This window comes from Epinephelus lanceolatus, chromosome 4, assembly GCF_041903045.1.
Source record: "Epinephelus lanceolatus isolate andai-2023 chromosome 4, ASM4190304v1, whole genome shotgun sequence".
NCBI lineage: Eukaryota > Metazoa > Chordata > Actinopteri > Perciformes > Serranidae > Epinephelus > Epinephelus lanceolatus.
The window spans coordinates 38,133,646-38,157,376 of NC_135737.1; the positions used below are offsets into that span (position 1 = coordinate 38,133,646).

The 23,731-nt window shown below is 41.1% G+C and overlaps 1 protein-coding gene across 1 annotated transcript in view; it reads left to right on the top strand.

Moving 5' to 3' along the window:
* The window catches only part of kcnj5 (potassium inwardly rectifying channel subfamily J member 5), a 30,386-nt gene that overhangs the window by 3,769 nt on the left and 2,886 nt on the right, over positions 1 to 23,731 (top strand). Inside the window, exons 2-3 of the mRNA XM_033632226.2 lie at positions 11,486 to 11,568; positions 13,771 to 14,644. Coding sequence (XP_033488117.1) covers positions 11,506 to 11,568; positions 13,771 to 14,644 — 937 coding nt within the window. The 5' untranslated portion in view covers positions 11,486 to 11,505. The remainder of the gene's footprint in view (positions 1 to 11,485; positions 11,569 to 13,770; positions 14,645 to 23,731) is intronic.

The window sequence follows — 23,731 nt, forward strand, 5'->3', positions numbered from 1 at the left end:
CTAACATATTGGGTAAGATTAAAGGAGTTGGCTGTAATATTTAGTGGCATCTATTAGTAAAAATTGCTGACTGAAACCAGCTGCAACTTCTCCAATATGCTAAGTATCAACTCCCAGTTAGGATTCCTTCAGTTTTCATTGCCCAGGAGGTTTTTAACAGGAGCTTAATTATCTGTAGACGTCTCTTCCTCTCCGAAACAAACAGACCAGGTGATTAAAACCAGTAAAAACACTGACTAAAGCAGTTTAATGTTAAAAATCTGTGTTTCTCCAACACTGTTTGGCTAATCGCAGATGGGCCACTAGCCCAGCACCTGCTCATGTGTGCTCACCATTTTTCTCTGGTAATTCAAGATCCAGACGTTAAGGTTGAGAGAGAGAGGTCTCCTCTCTGAATCAAATGGATCTGGTGATTTAAAACAGTACAAACACTGAATAAAGAAGTTTCACATTAAATATTGGTGGTTTTTGAATGCCATTCGGCTCATCACAGAGGGGCTGCTACCAACGGTGGCAAAGCGAAAACACTAAAATGCAAAAACACGAATGGCCCTATCTTGAGCCAGTGCTCAGTTTATCCGCTCTGGGCTACTGTTGATACATGACGTTACAACATGGCGGACTCCATGGATGAGGACCTGATCATCCGACTCATTCTAAGGAAGCAAAACCATGACGATTCTTATGTCCAGGTCATTATACACTTAAGAAAATTCATTCAATTATACTCCATTTTCAGCATTCTATCCCCAACCCCACACATTAGACCTTTAAAAGAACAGTTTGACTAAATTCAAAGCAAATGAGGAAGAGGAGGGCCAACAAACATGGATATTAAAAGCACAAAGACTAAGAACTCTGTCATACTGTAACATGATGACTCATAAAAGGTCTGAAAATTCCTGAATAAAACCAGAAGTAACTTCGGGGGGACTGTAGATTAAAACACATAAAATGAGCAATTTATTTTTGTAGTACTAAGACTCTCAAAGGTGGAGAAACAGCCAAGTGAGACTGGAGAACAACTAAAATCAAGTGTGTGTCGCTGCAAGGCCGCCCCCTCAACCTGTCAGTTTTGGGTGATGGAAAAATAAATATTCTGGGTGTGATGACTCAATAGCAAGCGTATATTTATTAGGATTTATCCAAGACTCTGTGATGATTTAAAAAAAAAAAAATCAATCTTGTTAGTCATCAATCCTGGCAGATAAAAGACTTATTAGCAGGGGATCTTACGTTAAGTAAACAGATAAGCGCTGATTCAACAGCAGGGACTAGAGAGCTGGTTTTAGGTGTAATGGCTTTTGATAGATGGCCTTGGTGCTCTCATTGTCACCGCAACTCAGCGTTATGTACCTTGCTCCCATCCTGCTGGGTTATTATCCCTGTCTTGATCTCACTAACAAGTGGACAAAAGAGGGCAAAGGGCAGATGTAATGCTCCGCAGGATCTTAGGAAACTCTCAGATGAGAAGACACTGTGAATAATTAATTGGATCTGTTTATTTAGTCAAGACTGTATGTCTCTGGGGGATGTAGGGAAAGCTATGTTCTTCAAGCAGATCCACAATCTCTAATACCGCAGCAGCGCATTTGTGTCAAGAGCTTAGCCAGGCGTGAAGATTTTTTTTTTTTTTTTTGTATTTAGTGCCCTGGAAAATGTGTGTGCATGTCAGAGTACTGCATAAAAATACAGTATTATTTTTTTTTTTGTAGGGCTGTTGATAGTACATGAAGATGCCTTATTTATGCAACACCGCTGAATTAGTTGTATATATGCTCCTTCAGTTCAAGTTTGTACACTTGAAAAATAACTTTGTGTATAATTTAAAAGCCATAGCGCTGCACTTTGTGACCTGTATATGAATACAATCCAATCTCTTGGTACTTGCATAAAACAGCATAAAATTTCCTGCACAATCTTGTCGTACCCCAAGTAAAATGATTTTGTTTACGCCCTCATAAATCTGTAACCAATGCAAATTCAAGCCTCGATGTCTGCTGTATTTCAAAGTGTCACCTGTGATGCGTATGTGTCACATTTATGGTGTGTCCCACTTACCGTTTCCGCAACAACTTTACAATGTGTGTATTTCTCCTACAATCCTGTCACACATAAAGTTGATACAGTACATGGAGCTGCTTCTGCAAACAAACCTTCACCTTCCGTTTGGCAAAGAGGTGACTGTTTCAGAGATCACCTCCTGTCCTAACACAAATGGACATGAAAGTGTATACACATGCACACCCCTCTACAGTGCCTTGTCTTTGATAGGAGACAAAGGCAAAAAAATACAGCTTGCAGGCTCTTGAGAGTTTGATGCTGCCAGTGGTGATCTCAGACTCTGGGGGACCCGGGCAAAGAAGCCCATCGAGACCCCCCAACATCCCCATGTGCCATATTTCCTTCTCTTCTTGTGCTTTTCTCGTTTCTGGTGACCAAAAACGTTTCATTAAGATGACGGTTACACCTTAGGTATGACAGTTACAGGTGACTGACTGCTCTAATTAATGGTACCCTATTTAGTTATCATACAGAGGCTAGAAGGGATCCCACTTAAGCTTTTATGGGGCAGCAGTGGTGCACTGTATAGTGCCATTATGGGAAGTTTAAGAGGGTTAATAGTTGTCACTGCAAAATTTGCTAATATTAGTGGCAATCGGGGACGTTTAATCAAAATTTCTGGGGGTCCCCAAACCAGTGGCGGCTCCTGGTCTTTCAAACAGGGGAGGCTCAGTTTAAGTTTACATCATAAAATTTGTCATATTGTAGCAAGGCAGTAACTTATAAAAGGAACATTTAATTGAAGCCATTTTTCAACCCCACTCATGCCATAGAACCACAGCAAAACACACATCACAGATTTTCAGATATTGAAAATGAACTATGGAAATAAGGAACTTCGGACGGCACTCTGTCAGAAAACTCCACTTGCAAATATCCACATGGGACTGAGCTCGGTGTGTATTTCCAAAGTGCTGTCAAGCACAAAGGGGTCCAGCCTTTTAGACAATTCCTCCAATCACCATGCATACACCGAGCGTCCTCTCCTACCTACCGCTCCATTAGGCCCCAGGGAAGCTGAGCCTCCCTGGAAGTGACGATTTTGTTGCATTTATCCAAGACCGTCTCACTTTGCTGCATGAAAAAAACCTGCTCAGCGCTGTCTCATAGGAATGCTTGGAGGCTCCGCGTCCACCGTGCTGACAAGGTCGCGTTTGAAAACTGGTGATTAACAGCTGACGTTTGAGCATCATAGTCATGATGTGAAACGCATCCTAGTGCACGTTTAATGCAATGTAAATTCTTATTTTAATGTGAATTCAATAGTGCATATTTCGTCTATGAAATTTTAGGGGAAGTTCAGCCTCCCTTGTTGTCTCAGAGCAATCACCCCTGCCCCAAACGTTTGCTTGGTTTGCCTCTCCTGACTGTGCACCCCTGAATGCAGCTGCCCTCTTTATCTGTATAATCATCAACAGTGGAATAAAACTGGTTTTGTCGGGTCACCTTGCTCTTAGTGTCTGTGAGTGTGCTCATCTGCAGCAATGTTTATACCTTTCAGGTAATTTGGAGGGAATATAATCTCTGTAGCAAAACCCACGTGGTTATCAGAGAGACTGTTCATTGTATTACATCACAGATAACATTTCTGACAGCTCTGAAAATACATTCCAGTATACATGTCCAGGTTAACTGGCTCTCAAGAGTCTTAAAAATGGTTTGTGCTCTTATCAGTCAGCAGTGATGTTATGTGGAGTGAAATGGAAGTTTTATAGTGTCTCCTGCTCCTGGCTTAGCCAGTGGGGCTAAACTGGCCTTTATCTGGACTAATTTTAGTAAAGGTGGATCCCTCGTACTATTCATGAGGACTCCTTTGTTACGCATGGCAGACAGTGGCAGAGATGTGTCTCCTGTCCAGCTGATAAGCATTCAGGTCAGGCCAGTTTACCTAAGTCCCATTTGGGTATATGCTTATTGTGTTACAGGATTCCTTTAGTGTATACACTTGTTAATATCACACACCATACATGCAGGCTGACTTGGGAATTGTATAGTTTATTATATGATGAAAAAAAACACAACAACAACAGCCTCTTTAATTGGCCAGTATAACAAATGCCCGTAAATATGATTTAGTTACATTAATGCAGACACACTGGCAGCTCAGCTAAATGCACTGTGCAGAGTGATTCATATGGTGCAAGGACAATTTAGCAGCACGTGCGATGCAAATAGAGGACATTCATTATATGCATACACTCCCATTTGAGCATTTGAGAAAAAGTGATGCTGTTTATCACTGCAGTATCAGCTGAAGGACGCAAACACGTTCAGGTCTCCACTACCTCTGGAGGTTCTTTTTTGACAGGTTTTACATAAGCATCCATGAGCATCCGTCACCCAGGGGAAGCACATCGCTGTAAATCTGCAGCTCATTAACACAGATAGAAGACAGAAATACTGTATGGTTAATAGGGTCTGTTAAGTGACAGCTTGGATTTTTAATATCCTTATTATTATTTGACATTCTTCTTTATTAAAGATCATTTTTTTGTTTGTTTTGTTTTTTGCTGTGCACTTTTCCAACACCAGCTTGTAACATCTCCACATCTATTCACACCATGTCATCCACTGTCAGCAAGGGAGGTTTAAGCTCATGACTAAAGCTCACCTTGTCTTAAAATGCACTGAGCACAGAGTGTGTTACTCAGCTGCTTTTCCAACAGGCTGGTCTGTGGATTTTTACCATGCATGTAGGGTTGTAATCTCATTTCATTCTGACTTGCTATGTGATGACTATAGAGAAGGAGGCTCCTCAAAGGGACAAGCACGGGGACACAGTGAAGCATGTCAGGAATTCCAATCAAGACCATTTGACCTTTGGCTCCTCCAGCATTTGCCATGCACTACCTTGCTCTGCAGCCCCGCCCCACTCTGCTCACGGCCTCCCATCCTGTCCCCTGTTCCCCTATCCTTTTCAGTGAAGTGAAGCAGAGGATTAATGGACCGCGTGCAGGAGAGTGAGATCAAGTTTGATGCAGAGGATTTGTATAAGTGGGTTTGATTTATAAACAATTAACAGATTAGTTTGTTATATTATTGTAAAACCACATATTAAAGAGATTATTACACTCACCTCCACACTGCCCTCTCATTCCGGTTTGTTCTTTTGCTCAGCCACCATTCCCTTCTGGGACACAGCAGTGGCACAAGGGATCTGGGATCTAAGGCAGTAAATCATATCAAAGGCCTGACACAAACGCCTGATAAGACGAAACAGGGTGTTGGGGAGCATGCCCAGCCACCCCACCTCACACACCTCATGTCTCTCTCCTTCAGTCTCTTTCCATCGCATCTCTCACTCTGCAGGCCAGTGTGGTTGAAGAGGGTGTTATTTGGCTCTGGTAGGTGTTGGGTTTCAATCCCATCCAAGCTCCACTTAGCAGCATTTTGAAATATTGGCTATCACTTAAATAAAAAAAAAAAAAAAAGTGGAGAGGCAGATCTGAAACGTGCAGCAACGAAATAGCTATTCTTGTCTCGAACAACTGCACTTTTTTTTTTCTAAGCGTGTGTGAAAAATCTACTGTAAGAGCGGGATTAAAAGAGGGACAGTAAGAGAGAGAGATGTGTGAGTGAGTGTGTGTGTGTGTGTGTGTGTAAGAGAGAGAGAGAAAGAGTTGGACATATCATTAGGGAAATTGTTTCTCCAGTGTGAGTCGAATGTCTCGGTGCAGCAGTGTCACTCCAGAGAAGGTCATCCATGAGAAGGACACAACTGGATACACTCAGCTCACTATCGGGCATAATGGGAAAATGGCGAGGGAGGGATGGTATGAAGTGTGTGTGTATGTGTGTGTGCACGCATGTGTGTGTTTGCTGGGCCTGGAGCCAAACTAGCTGGGGACGTTTTTAGTCATTTGACCCGCCCGACCTCAAAGTGTCATAAGTGAGCAGAGATAGGGATGAGGCCATGTTATTTTATGGGCCAATCTTAGCCTGGGACATAATCATGACAGGCCCGGTAACCATGACTCTTTGCTTTCACTCAAGGGTAAGAGTGAGGGAGGGTTGGGAATCAAGGAAATAGAAAGTTCTAGCACATCCATGGCCAAGGAACAGAGACAGCAGATAAGCTCGAACAACTGTACCAGTGTAGATATCAATCAGATGCAGTGATCTGGTAATTATAGCCGCTGTTTCAATACTTTAAAAGCTCAGTTCTGCTGCAACCTTTGTCTTCCTTTTTTCCTTCCTCTTTTACTCTCCCCTTTTCGTTCTTTTTTGCCTATTTTTCTCTGTCTCTCCCGTGTCAGCACTGTATTTGATGAACCGACAGAAAACTGCAAGCTATGACCTCAAAATGTATGGATGAGTGCCCACCAATAGTTAAATTTGTATTGTAAACGAAGGCATACTGCTGAGTTTGCAACATCTCACTGCCATTTGTAACCCTGTCATGCTCAGCGGCAGGGTTACAATGTAAAAGAGGAGCAGGGAAAACATAAGCACTACTGTCAGGTGACAGTACATAGAAGGGTTACTAATACATATATATATATATATATATATATATATATATATATATATACATATATATAATTCTGCTGATATCTGTTTTTCCTGAAAAGTTAACAATTTAAAGATAGAAAGCAGCATTCTCAGCGTTTGCAAAAACAAGCACGTCTGTGCAATTTTCAAACAGGAAACAGTGTTCTTCCACAGGCTAGAAAAGCTAAATTGATTACCTCTTTATAATGGGTATAAAAGGTAATTCACAGAATAAAACTGTTTACAATTATGTTGATCAAGTCAGAATTCGAATTTGGGTAATTAATCCATTGCAGGGGCTTTATTGGAGCAGTGATTAGTATTGATAAAAACCCTCTCTTGGTTCAGCTACAAGCCAGTCCTTACCTTTCCGGACTCAACGCAGAGCTGACACTACAAGTTTTGGAAGTTCTGAAAATGTAGAGAATTAAATCATGAAGCTAGTTCTGTTCAGTACAACACATGCCCTTGGGGAAAATTATAGAGCTTTCCACAGGTTAGAAGGATAAGAGCCACATTTTGCTGTGCTCTGTGCAGATTATTGTTTACGGCATGCAGCGTCAGCAAATAAGGAAAATATATGTCCTGTGGATATCCCTTAGGAAGCAAGTTCTCTGGTTTACTAGTACCCCTTGGCTTTAAGCACAACAGATGAGTGCTCTTGTTATCAGGACCCAAACACAATTCAGCCTAAGCATCCTGTCACTCTTCCAGTAACAAGATAAATGCTTGTTACCCTCTTAAAGCGCTAAGATAAAACACCCCGCCTGGTATCCATGTTCGAACACCTCTCATTTGGGCTTGTTGAGTCGGCTGCTGCGAACAGACACCGCAATCACAGCCTCGCTGAAAATACACACAGGTCTGGAGTTCACAAATCTCCAGGGAGCCATGTTTAATTCATGAGAGAACCTAAAATGAGTCCGAAAGCGAGACCTTGCAACCCTTTTAATGTATTCAGCAAGGTTTTTCTGAGGCTTTGTGTGTGTGTGTCCCGCGCCTCTGCTGTCCGTCTGTCTGTCTTTCCCCTGCTCAGATGCCTGTCACGTCACTCTGCCCTTTGCTTTGGACCATCAATGTCAACACTTCATTCCTGTGTGGATCTGATTTGTGACGTGGTCCTCTCACTTCTCCGCTCTCGCCTTTGCATTCCCTCTCCTCGCTTGTCAGTGATCAAATAGAGTAACATCAAAGACAGATGACAAAGAAATGTCACATGTTGTTAAGGTCAGGAACCAGTGGCAAAAGTAATTTACCCATGTTCTTTGGCTTGGTTTGTTACAAGGCCCCTGTATATCCCTTGTTCTTTTAGCAAATTAAAAGTAGTTGATTTTCAAACAACACCCAGGGGCTCTATAAGTTAATTGCCTCTTGTGGAGCTCCAAAGGTGTTGTAAGATTGCTGCTAAAATTAGGGCATTATCTGAGGTTCCCCCCACACACTCACACCCCCACTCCCCTCTATAACTACAGCAGTGGCTGTTATTAAATCCCACATCATTCAGGAGACATTGAAAGTGTTCCTTTTCTACTTCTCCCGTCACTTTGGACCTCACATAACAGATGTTTAAAAATACCTGTTTCGGCATACAGCCCAGGAGCAGAGAAATACTCTTTAAAATCACATCACACATAGTGTAGACTGTCAGCACATCACCTAGTCACTCTGGTGGAGCTAAAAACAACCACAAAGATACTATGTACACTCATTTTATATTAGATTAAATGTAAAGTATAAGAAGCGACTGGATTTTCTGTGACAGTAAGTATTTCTCTGTATCCAGCTGATTAAGAAACAATCGCTGCCTCTGATCTTAACGGTGGTGTGGCCATGGTGGAGCAGCGTGAAAGCATTTTGTCTTTGTATATAGAGAGTTGTGTGTGTGTGTGTGTGTGTGTGTGTGTACATATGTGTCTACATGTGGGCACATTTAGTTGAAGCAACTGGCGATGTTGGCAATGACAAGCGTGCTCTTTGGGAAAATGACACCGTTTAAAACACTGCAGCTGAGCCTGCTTCATTGTACAGGCAAATTAGCCAACAGTGGACACTGGGTCATCTCCCATGTGATGTTAGCAGCTAATCCTTTACTTGGGTCTTCCAGCAGTGAAAATGCTGCACATTTATTATGCTGTCTTATTATGCCTGTCTACTGGGGGCATACACAGTGCTTGGTTTGTTTGTTTCGTTTTTCCTCTCATGGTTCAACGTGACCTCATCCCTACTCTGCATAATTTGATGCCTGGGCAGACGCGCCCGGCATCACTATAAAGACACTGGTTGAAGCCTTTAGCGTTGTTTCTTGATGCAGAAGGGGTCGGCAGCAAGTCACATGAGTCATGTGACCCAGAGGGGGTCATTGATTAGGATTAGGCAGCAACACTACTTGGTTATGATTATGAAAAAAACGTGGTTAGTCACATCAGTCAACTCATGTGACTAAAACTGGCAAAAAAAACTCAGTGGTGACTTTTAGTTTCACACAGGACACAAACACTGTGCTCCTGGTCAAAGTCCTGTGCTTGTTGAACACAGACTTTTGTCCATTGCTTTGAGCATCTAATATTGACATGTATGGGTTTATATTGGAGTTGGGTGAAAGCCTAGTGTGTCTCATACAGATGCTAAAGGGTGCTTCTGGCGTCCTCATAGTGACCTCGAGGACACTGCCCAAGTGGCGTATTTGGAAGCTCTGGGAAAGAGACCAGGCTGCATTGTAATCATGTACTTCACTTGATAAGGGACTGCCAGATGGATCCAGTTCTTCTGGCTTTTAAAATGACTTTTTTCCCCTCATGTTGAATGAGTTGAACTTCAAGTATGAAACATTTTTACATTTATTTGTTAATATTTTACTCAGTATGGGTGTATTTTTTACAGGGTAAGCTGCAAATTCATCTGCCCGTCATTATGTTTGTGAAGGTGCTGTGTTCAAGAATACGTCCACCCTGTCTCCCAAAACACAACTGGCTATAACTGATTTATTTAGCTTCCTGGAAGTGCTACTTTTTTGCACCACATAAGTGTCTGTAACACAGTTATCAGTCCCATTTGCAGACAGCTTTAGGCAGAAACTGTCTCACTGTAAATGCTTAAACATTACCCATGAAAAACATCCTTCAGTTGCTACAAGCAGATATTGTATTGCAACTGTGTGTACTGTTGGGAAGGCAAAATAAATATAGTGTGAGACCAGTCTACAGTCATGATATCAGTTCTGTGAGGCTGTGCTTAAGCATGGTGGTGCTTTGAGCTAATTGCTTACATTAGCATTCTATATGGCAATGCTAGCATGTTGATGTTAAACAGGTACAATGCTTAGCATGTTCACCATCTGTGTTGCTAACTCAACACAAAGTACAGCTCAGGCTCATAGGATTGCTATTCGTTTTGAGGGTCTGAATCAAATTTTGACCTAATAATGGAACTCGAAACTATACAAATAACCATCTACGGAGCATGAGTGTAACAAATTTAATGGAAATTCATACAATAAATTCAGTTCAATAGGTCTTCCAGTCTGATCCACAAAATGTCAACATAATGATGGTGCTAGAGGAAGAGTCATATGACCACCAGAGTCATCTTCAGGGGACTACGAACACCTGTAGGATATCTAATGGCAATTCATGTAATAGTTGTCGAGATATTCCAATCTGGACAAAAGTGGAGAGACCAATCGGCTGACTGAGAGATTGTTGTCATGCTGCTAGGCTGGCGGAGTATATTGTTTTATTATGTTGATAAAAAATGCAATCGAGGCAGGCTGATTTATGTGGAACGTTCTCAAGTAACACCACCATTGCTGTGGTGGGAGAGTTGAACTGAACACAATTTCACTGATAGTAAAAGCATTAAAGTTGGATTGATGACACCTGGCAATGGTTCCTTTTGATAGATGAAAATAGAATACACTGTGAATATGGTATATAATCAAATCTTTTGACAGTCCATCACATTATAAATGTAAGAGAGCAGTGTTGTTGCCCGAGCTACCATTTATCTTCAGACTGCGCAGTCTTGCATATGATTAGCATTCAGTAGCTCATGATTTTTTTTTTTTTTTTTTTTGCGTTGATTTTGTGGTAATATGTGAGTGTATAAGTGGAATTTTATCACAAAAGTATGGTCTCAACACTATAATTTCTCACTGAGCAGAGGCTTGAGAATCTTGCGCTTGATTCTACATGATTCTCGTTAAAATTGTCCAAAAGTAGTTTACAACTGAGATGCCATAGCAATGACAACAGCTTCCACTAACTTCCCTGTGCAGTATATATTATATCTGTATAATAAAAACCTTCATGTAGACTGTGCAGACAAAATATTACAACCAATAGCATCAATCAATCAATCACTTTATTTGTCCCCAGTGGGGTAAATGGTTGTGCAACAGTGGGATGGGTACATTTAGCACACACAGGGCACATAATACAACACTAAGACCAAAAAAAACATAACTACATAACATTTATAACATAAATAGAAATGCAGACATTTGACTCTATGGAGGATTTTACCTTTTATAGCTCATCGTTCAAACGGTTCTCCTGGGTTTCTGTGGGCTGTAATCACACTGACCGGCAAATATTGACATATTGATAAATTGGAGCCATTTCAATGACAGGCAGAAATGAATGTGCCCGGGGGTTACACTATACATCAACACAACATTGTTAGTGAGATGTAATATATGTGTAATTTATATGGCTTAGGGTTGAAAGGTTGAAAGCACTAATGGATAAAGCTTGTGTAAGTGCTCTGTACCTTTGACCTTTATTCTGTGTTGAAATGTTCATTTTAAAAAATGACGAGTGAATCGATGCTCAGTGTGCTGCTGCAAATGACAACAAAATGCCTTAAATAGTTTCAAAACGTGTGTTTTACAGCCTAAATTCAATTGACTATTGTACTTTCTCGTGTCTTACAGGTGTTGCGCTTCAGCTGAGGATGGCAGGAGACTCTCGAGTCCTCATGGACCACAACATGGAGATAGGAGTCACACCTGCACAGGTAAAATGCACAGCCACTACCAGTCAAACACTGTAGTGATCATGAAGGTGTTTCCACAGTGGGGCGAGAAAGCATGACACATGAGAGAGATGATGTGAGAGAAAGAGGCGGCATGGTGATGGCGGCTATAGTAGAGAGAGCAGAGGATGAAGATGAGATGGAAAAGATATAGACTGATTGGTGGGGACAGAGCAATGTGTGTGAGAATGAAAACCAGACTGATTGCTTTCAAGAATGGGGTACCAAGGAGGATAAAAAGGCTGTTTGATATACAGGAGATATGCTCCACACATACTTTATATATTGGGTAAGCAGTACAGATTATAGATCAAGGCCCACAAATCAAACCTTTTTCTTTAGTTCACATAAATATATAGCTCAGTTTACTTGCCAGCGGAGATAGAGGGACAAGAAAAGACACCCTAGTCACTCCCAATAACGGATGGTGTAGTTGCACTGGGTATCTGTCCTGATTCCCCAGCTGATTGGAACTTACGCTGCCTACCCAGGCGCAGCCAGAAAGGCTCAATGAGAGAAAACACCCACCACTTACCACTGCCACACAGAGAGAAATAATTAATTTGTTTATCGACCATCACCCCCACACACCATATTGACTACAAAGGCCAAAGATTGGGTGGCACTGGCGGTGACAGCTTCATCTATCACTCAATTAGCCCCCAAAATAAATGGGCCTATTTTAGCTGTCTTTCCTTTAAAAGCTGTGAAGTAGTGATTAAACACAACTTAAAAAAACAACTGTGTACATTAACCGATCATTTCAGTGGAAAGTTTCACTCTTAAAAGAAACGGTGGACTGAAACGGTGTTCCAAATCTATATTTGATCTAATGTCTCTGAGCGTAGTTAGTAATAAGGAAGCCCATTGACATTTGGTGAATGCATCGTCATCAGGCTACTAATTGCGATGCCGGTCAATAAGCATCGTCTTTCAATTCTTCTTTGTCAAAACGTTCCTTAAACTGGGATCACTTCAAATCAATATGTGAAAACTCAATACTGCACATGTAGGCTTGACCGAGTGTGTACACAGGACAGCAGTGAAACAGCACCTGGCATCTCCGAGAAAAGCCTCCTGAATAAGCTGTCTGACAGATTTTATTATCCGGGTCTCTGCAATCGAAGGCACTGCAAGGATATTGTAGTGCCTTAGATTATGTCCTTCCCCGGTTCAACTGTGAGAGTGATCGTCTTGGTGATAGAGCAGAAGAGCAGACGGTGTAACAACAATAGGACGTAACTTTTTTTTTTTTTTTCCTGGTGATGTGAGCATGACTCTACAGAGAGAAGGATCCCAGGTGTCCTCTCAGCAGCAAGAAATGCAGAGGGCACGAGAGCTGTTTTCTTGCCTCAACACAACATATTTCCATTAACAACTTGGATTGGAAAGTGTCAGTGTGCTGCCAAAATGTCCTTGGTCTGTTTGAAAGGTGCTTTGCAACTTTGTCCTCCTGTATTTGTGTCTTTCTGTGTACCAAAAAGAGGGACAAACAACTGCCCTCTGCAGGACTAGAGTGCTGGGCTGTGTTGCAGTCATTGTTTTTCAATAACCCTAAATATTCTACAGTATTAGATCCTGCATGTGTGTGCATGAAAGCCAGTTTCTAGATAAGTGCACTATGTCTTTTTGAGGATGCCATAAGGGTCTGTTGGGGAAGGATTGGAGGATCTGTTCCTATCCAGGCCTGCCAATGTCCCATAGGGTGTGAGGGGAGGGAACACAAGGGACAGGGAGGGAGGCAGAGCACAGCTGTGGAGCCAGATCGCCTCGTTGGAGCCGAGCCAACATAGACAAAGACCTGGGCGTCCTTGTGTTCTTGTTGTGTCCTTACTCTCTCTTTCTCCCTGTATATGTGTGCATACAGTGACACCTACAATGTCACTGTGGAGCAGCACAGAGCAGTGACTTTATAACGGCTCGTAATTTTATTTGCCTCCCCCCCAGCAGCACAGAGCAGTGTGGTTTTTTGGCGAGGCTGAAAGAAAATCTCATTAAAAAGGTTAACACCTACATCCTCCAGTACAAACTCAATACAGCTTTAGAGAAAATATTAATGAAAAGAAATCAAAGTGGCTACTGTAAAATACACCCATGTGGAGAAAAGCTTAAATTGCTACTCTTCTTCTTCCCTCTTTCTTTCCCCTCATTTTGCCTCTCTGTCTCTGTTTATTCTCCCTCTAGGTGAAGAAGCTTCCTAAACACTTACGGGAGGCTCAGATCTCAACAGAGCGAACCCACTTGATATCTGACCCAGCGAAGAAGCCACGTCAGCGGTACGTGCAGAAGGATGGCAAGTGCAACGTTCATCACGGAAACGTGCAAGAGACCTACCGATACCTCAGTGACTTGTTCACTACGCTGGTGGACCTACGCTGGCGTCTTAGTCTCTTTATTTTCACCTTGGTGTATGTAGTCAACTGGCTTTTCTTTGGCTTTCTGTGGTGGCTGATAGCGCTCATCCGTGGGGATCTGCTGCATGCCGATGAGGAGGGCTGGACCCCCTGTGTGGAGAACCTCAACAGTTTTGTATCAGCCTTCCTCTTCTCAATTGAAACAGAGACCACCATTGGGTACGGTTATCGCGTAATCACAGAGAAATGCCCTGAGGGTATCATACTGCTTTTGGTGCAGGCCATCCTGGGTTCCATTGTTAACGCCATGATGGTGGGCTGCATGTTTGTCAAGATCTCACAGCCAAAGAACCGCGCCGAGACTCTCATGTTCTCACACAATGCTGTCATATCGGTGCGAGACAACAAGATGTGCCTGATGTTTCGGGTGGGGGACCTGAGGAACTCTCACATCGTGGAGGCATCGATCAGGGCAAAGCTGATCCGCTCGCAGCAGACCAAGGAGGGGGAGTTCATCCCGCTCAACCAGACTGACATCAACATCGGCTTTGACACAGGAGACGACCGGCTGTTCCTGGTGTCGCCGCTTATCATCTCTCATGAGATCAATGAGAAGAGCCCTTTCTGGGAGATGACACTGGCACAGATGGAGAAGGAAGAGTTTGAGATCGTGGTTATCCTCGAGGGCATGGTGGAGGCCACAGGTATGAAGCGTTGGGGGGGATGATGAAGGGACGGGGTAAAGAGACAGATCGAGGTGGAATGGCAGGACAGATGGGTGATGGGTGGATGGATAGGGAGAGACAGAGATTGATGAAATGTTGGACGCAGGAAGGGAGCTGAGTGGGAGGGATGGGAAGATGGATAAGTGGATGGAAAGAGAGAAGAGGCTCACATGGAAAGATGAATTGCTTAAAAGGAGGGGCAGGAGTGAGTACCTGTAAGTGGGGCAGATTGCAAAAGATAATATTGTAATGGATGGAAAGAAAGAGAGACTAACATACTAACAGATCATACACTCGCTAAGTGAGACATAAATAATATTAATGCATTTCACTTCAGAGTTAGTACAACTTTTAATGTGGATTTTATTATTTCAATGATTTCAGATGTTTTTGAGGAAGGTGGCAATGTTTCTTTCATTACCTCTACAACTGCAGTTTGAACTTACACACATTTTAAAGTATTTGTAACTTCAGCTGACGCACTGAAAGCTGATCACACCACAGCCGCCCTACAAATGTTTCTCTGTAGTCACTGCAGCCCGCATTTCCACTGTTGCTACTTCAAGGTGACGTCTCTGATATTGTTTATTTCAAAATGAATGAAGCGTAGCTACCCACACTGCTGGTCTGTGTTTTGGGTAAAGGCCAAGCAGTCCTGAAAAGCGCTCCAGGCTACTTGCATTAAGGAGGCAGACATCACCAGGTGTTTCTGTAAAGTTCCACAAAGCTCTTGTTTCCCGGCATGAGGCTGTATTCAAAGCTGCAGAGGAAAATGCAGCATCTTCAACTCAGCAATCAAAGTGAGATAACAGCAGATTGTGATGTCCATGTGTCACACAAAGGCGTTTTCAAAAACACTCAATTTATGATATTCAAAGCTAGTGTTTTGTCATTTTTAGAAAAGCCTTGTATAGAACATCAAACTGCTTGTCATTCATAATTATAATGAGGTGGATACAGGAACCTTTACAGCATGATGGACCACAGCTAGCTGTTAATATGCCGTTCTCATGTGTTTTCTGTGGGGTACTGGCTAAATCAAGTATTGTTTATATGCCCAAGCTGCATTGTTTACTGGCTTTTGTTCAAAGACGGATTACAATCCACTCATTTTAAATACAATGTATTATACATGCTACCAATTTACTTTATTGGTTATCACCATACTTTGCATCAGTAAATGAAACACAGGTTGATTAAGAGCGTTGAGTCTTGTGCACACAATTGTCTTTTTAAAAAGTCGGACAAACGCCCAAGCTCCCTAATGCGATCAGGCATGGCTTTGCATGCATCTGAACATTTCTGCTGTATTTCATTTTTTATTTCTTTATTTTTTTAATTTATTTTTCCTCTAAAGCACCAGTAGTCATCATGCTTCCTGCTCACGCTGCTGGATACTTGACTCAGGCATTAAATCACCTTTTGCTTCACCGGTTTAGACTATGGCGTCATGCAGGGGCTATGTTGTCATCGTCCTTCACCACTAGGCAATGGACCAATCTTCCCCTCCCCCCACTTTCTTGCCCTGTTAACCTTAATGAGACTTGTTAAGCAGGTAATCGAGCGTAAGCCGGGGAGTTAAAGGACAGCTCAATTACAGTTGTTTTAACCCTTTTCTAAGCTTTTGCCATCATAACAGTTGTGTTCAAATTTTTTTGTCATCTTTAACTATACTTGTATAATACAGTATTGCACCTGACACACTGAGAAGTAGGGATAGTGCTAACAACAAATACAAGACCCCAAACTGCTGTATATTTCACTATAAATTTGAATGCTGAAGTGAAATAAGAAACTTGCTATTTTCAAAGTCATGAATCTGCTGTCACTGTTGTTATGTGTCAATTAATGGATGGCCAATGCTGTGGTCTGCTTTAAATCTGATCCAAAAGTAAAGTATATTAAGATTTTCAAATTTCAGAGGTAGTGCCAGGGCAGAAATACAGTACAAAGATTGTTTACTCTTTCCTTCTTTTTTTTTTAATTAATTTTTTTTTATTGGATAATAAACATTCATGGCTCAGATCAACTCATTATTAAACAGAATATTTGCCGCATCATGATTTGGATGCTGCCACAGAGTTTGGAAGTGACAGATGAGTGGGCGGTGAAATGGCTTCATTTTAATGGCTGGCCATCACTTGTTTTCTCTGTTGACATCCAGCCTGTGGTTTAAAGCATAATTGTGAGTCAGGCTCTGGAAATCAACAACAACATTTGTTTCTCAGGCACTCCCACAACGTTTGGGATTAAAAAGTAAAACAAGTTGATGAGTTGCTGAAGAACAATCTGCCCTCCTACTTGGGGACACAGCTTAATTGCACTTATGAAAATATATAAAATAGATTAAATGTACAGTATACTGAGTTACATTTTCTGTTAACGAACGCAGAACATTTGCAAAATGTCACAATACTATTAAGGTATGTAATTAAAGTTCATATCCATAATGTTTTAATATATATCATATTTATAATCTGTATCATTAAACACAATTTATGTGCAAAAAAAGCATGTTCACTTTTCCAAGGGCTCGGTCATGCACATATTGTGCTGTGCATGTAATTTGCAACAGAGAAAATATTGCAGGACTACTGTACCAAATCACATAGTTTACATTTTCATGTGCTGTAGTGCCACATGTCTATTTTTTCCACACAGCAATAAATTTATATCCATCTGAACGTTTTATTTTATTGCTAATTTCCTTAAATCTGCCATTTATCACTTCCACTTCCTTTTATTTAACGCATATATGTAAGTATAATCTCAAAAAACAAGTATAAATACAAGAATAACAAATAATGGAAAGCTACAATTTACTCATATGTGCAGTTTGCTGCCCAGTGGCCCAGTCTTTTTAATTAAAAACAAAATGCCATCAGTGAATGCACATTGTTTAAACATTTCAAAAGTGGTAAGGCATTTCCCTAGATGGAAAATGTGTTATTCATTTGTGGACACTTAAGCAGCAACCAAGCTGTATTCTCTGTTATCACAGTTGTCTACAAATAGCCGAGGGATGCCTCGACTCAAGATGATAATGCACCCTACTGTATATGTATATATTTAATATCTAGTCTTTGCTGTAGAGCCCTTTCACAAAACCACCAATTTAACTAATTGTTTGGTGGCTTTTGAGATGTTGTTCTATTAAATGAAGTGGCTTTATATATTTTTTTAATAAAACATGATGATGCTGCAGTTTATTGTATAATCTCTGGTACTTGTTCTGCTGAGCCAGAGGCCCAGTCATGTGCGTCACTGCCGACAACAAACCTTGTTTTCATTATTGAAGGGTCTCTGAAGATAGCAGGTTTATGGCTGCTTTGTTTCCCGTTTCCTTTCTTGTAAATTATTTATACAGAAAATAATGCTTGCTCTATGCCGTCATGCAAGATTAATAGGGAACTAATTTGTTTTGACACCAATAATGTTGAGGTAGAAAAAAAAATAAAGATAAACTCTAACTGCTGATAATCTGTGACCAATATTTTTTTTTTCCTTTTTGTTAGTTATTTAGTTATATACAATACAAACACACTGTTATTGATGCAAAGCAATAACAAAATGGCCTTGGTCACAGTTTAAATCTCCCAAGTCAGGTTCTCTGGTTCCAGTATGACATGTTCTACCCACTGGCAAGGAAAATAGCGCAGTGGTAGTTTGGAGCTGGAAACGTTAATGTGCGCCACCTAGAGCCAATAATAGCTTCTGCAATTATGGCACCTCCACGCAATGTGTTTTACTGCTTTAGTTGTGTTTGTTTGATTCTGCCAGCTGCTGTTTATATGCTAGGTTTCTTAATTAACAAATTATGGAAAGCATTGCAAAGTGTATGAACTTTGTTCATTCATTCATTAATATGCTTTGTCACATCCGTCAGCGTGTGACATCGACACCAAAGCGTCTCCAATGTAAACCACAGCAACTTGGATGGGTCCAACAAAACTGTATTCACATCCAGGAGACCGCAAATTTGAAACCAAAAGTCAATATTATTACTTATTTTCAGCAAAAACATTTTCTTTTATCTAAACCTAAACTCACCAAGAACATTTAGCAACTTTAACTACATGTGTATTTTTATGTGAGTAACTTAGATGCACTAAAAGATGCTCTGTGCATCACTATGAAACACTGAGGAGTTTGATCAAGCACGAGTATTTGATGAACTAGGAATGTTGAGACTTTTTTATTTTCATTTTGTATCTCTCAAATACCCCCTTTTGTCAGTGATTTCGACATCAGGCATTGGCACAAAAAGGCACCTTTCAAGGCGGTATGATACGCTGTCAGGCAGCGTCACTTTGTAACGCCACCAGCAGTAACGCAGTACAGAAAGCTGGAGAGTTCTTGTCGGGTAAATGGGAGGGGAGTGGAGGTAGATGGGTCAAAAAGTCTTGGACTTTTATGTGGGAGCCTGTTACTCATTTTCTGTGTGAATGTTGAGCCAAACCATGATGCTTTTGTTGCCTAAACCCAACCAATTGCACATGTTTTACCTATGTTGTGAGGTTTTTTGTTAAAAGACTGTATGCATGTAACAAGCAGAAACTGTACATTTCCTGTGAAAGCGGAGGTGTTTTCTGAAATGACAAAGCATTTAAGAACAGATGTAGGAGGATCCCTCGTACATCATATTTAGACGTGAAAGTCCACTGAAAAAGTGGCCATATTTAAATAGTTGGAATGAGAAAGCGTTGGTTGTTCCTAACCAGATCTCACTTGTCTAAAGAAAGAAACAAGTGTAAATTCACAATAGCTGTGACCAACTACCTCACAAACACTTGTCTCTGGTACATTGACAACCGGGTCGTGAGTTATAAAAGGGAATGTGGCAACAAAAAAAAAAGTGTGTGTATATGTCCATATCTCTTGTTTGTGTATATCTCCCCTTCTCCCAATTTCCATGATTTTTTTTTTGGATCAATGAACAACCAATGAACAGGACAGGACGTGGGAGCATTTACAGAAAGCCTTGCACCTCAAAGCATAAGGGCAACCACTAAAAAGCAACAAACAAGACACATGCACAAGACCTTGACATTACTTTGCTCTCTAACTGAGCTCCTGTTGTGTTCTCTCACATTACTGTACTTTCTTATGAATCTTTCTTTTTCTTTTGATATAAAACACATCTCTGATCCAAAACAAATGGACAGCAACATGTTGAGTACAATAAAAAAGTTGAGAAATTAAAGTTGACATATTATATACGCTCTGACCTTGTCACTGCCTGGATTTGTTTAGGTAAACACAGCAGACATTTTGGGAGTTACGATAAAAGTGTTCCCTGCAGGGAGACTTAGTCTGCAGGTGGATGCTGGGATGGCGGTCATAAGCCATAATGACGTGCTACATGAGAAGTGGCAGACACACTGACACACCTAAATTGAAAGCAGCCATTATTTAAATTATTAATGCACCTGTGTTTGATAAGTCAGTCTGTTGAGAGACAGGTCTGCTGGTTACAGAGTGATGACCTCATTATTTCCGCTTCTTCAGGCATGCATCATTTACAGTGAAAGTTCATGCTGGTGCTTTTGCATGCTTTATCCTGTTTACTATATTTGAGTTGAAAAGAGTTCTGGCTGCTCTCATTGCTTAGATGAAGCTAATCTGTGTGTGAGTTTACATGCTGTGGTAATCCCACAGCTTTTGAAAAGCAAGAAGCTAACAAACTCACATGTTCCCTCTCAACACACCCTTGTGTTGAGTTACGCCGTACTTTCAAAGTTTAAAAAATGAAAAGAAACACAGGACAAAATCAAGGAGGCTGCTCTGTGTCTGCATGGCAGTGCGATGTGTTCATGTGCCGGTATGAAGATGTGTACATTCAAAAAAACCTAAGGCTTGGCTGCCAAACATCAGTGGATTCACAAGCTGCGTTTTTCAGAAAATGAGAGCCATAAAATTGCGCAAGCACACACGGCTGTCATGACAAGAATAATGTGAATTCTGTAACCTCTTTTATTACAATGGCTGCTGCTCATCTGCCAAATGTCAAGTCTTGAAGCACATGAACACATCACAGCACAAGTGTCTCCTACGCACCCTGCAGCACTCTGTTTCCACCAATGTATAAAACATAAAAATGGTAGTTTTTTTTACAAAAGATGCAAGAGGAAAAAAAACAATCCACTTCTTTGGAGCCAAGTGCTAAGCAGTACAGGAAGCACATTACCATATATGCTACTGTTGGTGGTGAAAAATGGAAAGTGTGTCATCAAATGTGGACAGTCTGTAGTATTCCCATTACCTTAGTTGTATTAGAAGAATGTGTGTGTGTGTGTGTGGGCTGGCACTTTTTTGTTGTTTGTATTTCTGAAAAATCTAATCCCTCAGGAAGTACTACTCTTAAGTGTTTTTTTTTTTTCATAATCACAACCATCAATACTATACCAATGCATCAGCAAAATACTGTAGCAGTGTCTGTGAAAAGTCTCAGTCATCCTGGTTATATAACATCTTGTATCGAGTCGAAGGCACCTGGACTTTTTAGCTGGGACAAACCTTAATAAAATGACATAACTGGGTGCTTTTAAATGCTAATAGGACAAGATACTAATAGATATTCACAACACAACTTAATGTATTTGGACTCCAAAGTCTTAGCTAAACTAAGAATTTAAAACCAGCACATCAAACAACATGCCAACACCCTTAAGAGGCACTATAGAAAATCCTTCTCATAGCGACTGAAAGACGCTATATCGTCTTTGAAGATCCCGTCACAGAAATAACAAACATTTCACAAGTTAAATGTGGAAACTAGGCCACTCATATCCAGAGGGAAAGCTGAAGAAAAGGTGCAAAAGCCCCTCCTACTGTGACATTAGACACCATATCAGTTTGGCATCTACATCTATTTTAGAGCACTTGCTTGATGTTAGTGGTGATGTTATGCATTTGCAGAGACAGAGCATTATGTAACTCAACAGCTGGGTGAGCCAAGCATCTATGGTGAGTTGGATGTTGCCAGTTTAAAGTGATACACCACCCAATATCTGTCGTCTTCAGCTCTTGACAGGTTGCTGTAGAGTATTGTGACTGTGCTTAGCTTATGACCACTTTAACAGCTTGTTAGTCAAACTTGATACACCTGTGTGACCTGGTGCTGGTCTTGTGAAAGCAGAAAGCAGTGAGTGAGAAATGGAAAAAGAAGCTGAGTGCTTCAAAAGCTGTGTTTCCAAAAAGCTGATTTGTATGCACATTTTGACGCAACGCATTGGTAAAACTGTATGGAAACCGCAGTTCCTTAATTGCGTGCAAAAGTTTTACCTAGGTTAGGTTTATGCAAGTAAAGTTACTGTGGTAAGATTTAGGAAAAGAAACATGGTGATGATGTACCTGAAAGTTAGTAAAAGTTCAGTCACAATTCACACAGTTGCAGACACTGGTCTCCTGGGCAAAAGTCCTGTGATTTGTGACCCATACAAAACGCCCCAGCCTGCCTCCTTATGGGGACTGCTTCCCTCTTTACTCCTGTCAGCAGATTGGACACATGATGACATTCTTACCAAATATATGGGCTATACAGAAGTTATTGGCTCACGATTACACAACCTGGTCTCACTCCTAAGTTGTCAAAAACTGGTGCTTGGGCAGTTTGCGGTGTATGACACTGACTTTTAATGTCAGCATGATCGGCGGCCAGTTGCTGTTCTAGTTGAGTGGCATTTGGCTGCATCAGGGGAAAAGCAACAGGACAAGAACCAAAGTTAAGGTGGCAAAAGTCCAAGTAGGGTCAGTGGGAGAGGTGGTGGATGGGTCCAACAACCATGGGCTTTCACCCGGGAGAGGGGTGGTTGCGTCCTGTAAGATTCTAAAGCCAAACCCTGTTCTTTTTTCCTGAACCTAACCACATGTTTTTGTTGCCTAAACCCAACCATGTGTGTTTGTTGTTGGAAGAAAAAAAACGTCACTTTGCACTGTTGAAGTAGTGCGTTTATTTTGAAATCGACTGTATGTAATCAATAAAACAGAAGTGTAGTTTGAAAGAAGACAATGCATGTAACAGGTAGAACTTGACATGGTGTCCCAGAACGTCAACAACCAACGTTGATATATGACGAGGTGGGAGTGAGAATGTGTTGGCTACTCACATGACTGATCAGCTGTTTTCTCTGTCGGCATCTTCCCATGCATCAGAATCATTGTCTTCATCTCCAGGCAGCATGAAGCACAGCCAATATTAGTTGACATGAGAGAACAATTATAACTTGTCCAGTAGAAACAACGCTCCTCCATTTGGGTTAGATTGCCAAGGTGACTTGTTTTGTTCCCAGTTTGCAGCCCAGTCTTCTTCTACTTTGTTAACTGGCAGATTACAGCCATGCGTAAAGCCTATGCCGCCAACTTCTGACCAATCGATGCTTTGCAGGGCCTAGTTTCTCTGCTCCATACCACTTGATGGAAACGTGTCTAATTCGCATTTCTTTTTGCAGCATTTCAGAAGTTCACTTGAATTCCCTTGCCAATAAAATGGAACAGCTACAGTTCTGAATGACGTTTCTAATTGAGAGTGTGTAGGGCTAGTTAAATTCTGGCTCTGTGTTGCACATGTAGTGCTGTCAGTCTCCGTTTCTTCCCCACCTTTCTTCTTCTTTCTTTACAATCCAGGCAGGCATTTGTACAAGCGTTAAAGGGCAGCATACATGTGTTTTTTTTTTAATAAATATTCATTTTACATGTCATTTATGCTAATGGAGAATACACAAGGGAGAAGAGAGTGGCTAGCTTGCTAATAACTAATTAGAGTGCCTCTTGGTACCGCTAAAACTAAGATTCATACATTACAATAACAATGGGCTCTCTCTGTTGTGATTAATCGTGTGTTTTGCAATTCTTGTTTTGGTATTTATTTCTTATGTGTGATATTTTCACAGCCATTAGCTATATTGCTAACTGTTTGCAGCTCAGTTTTTTCATGATTTTACAGCTATGGTTCAAATACAAAAAACTAAACAAATAAATAGCAACACATTTCCAAATATAGATGTGCAATGTGTCAAAATTCACATGTGCCATGACCAACATGAGCAACACAGTGAGTAATATTTA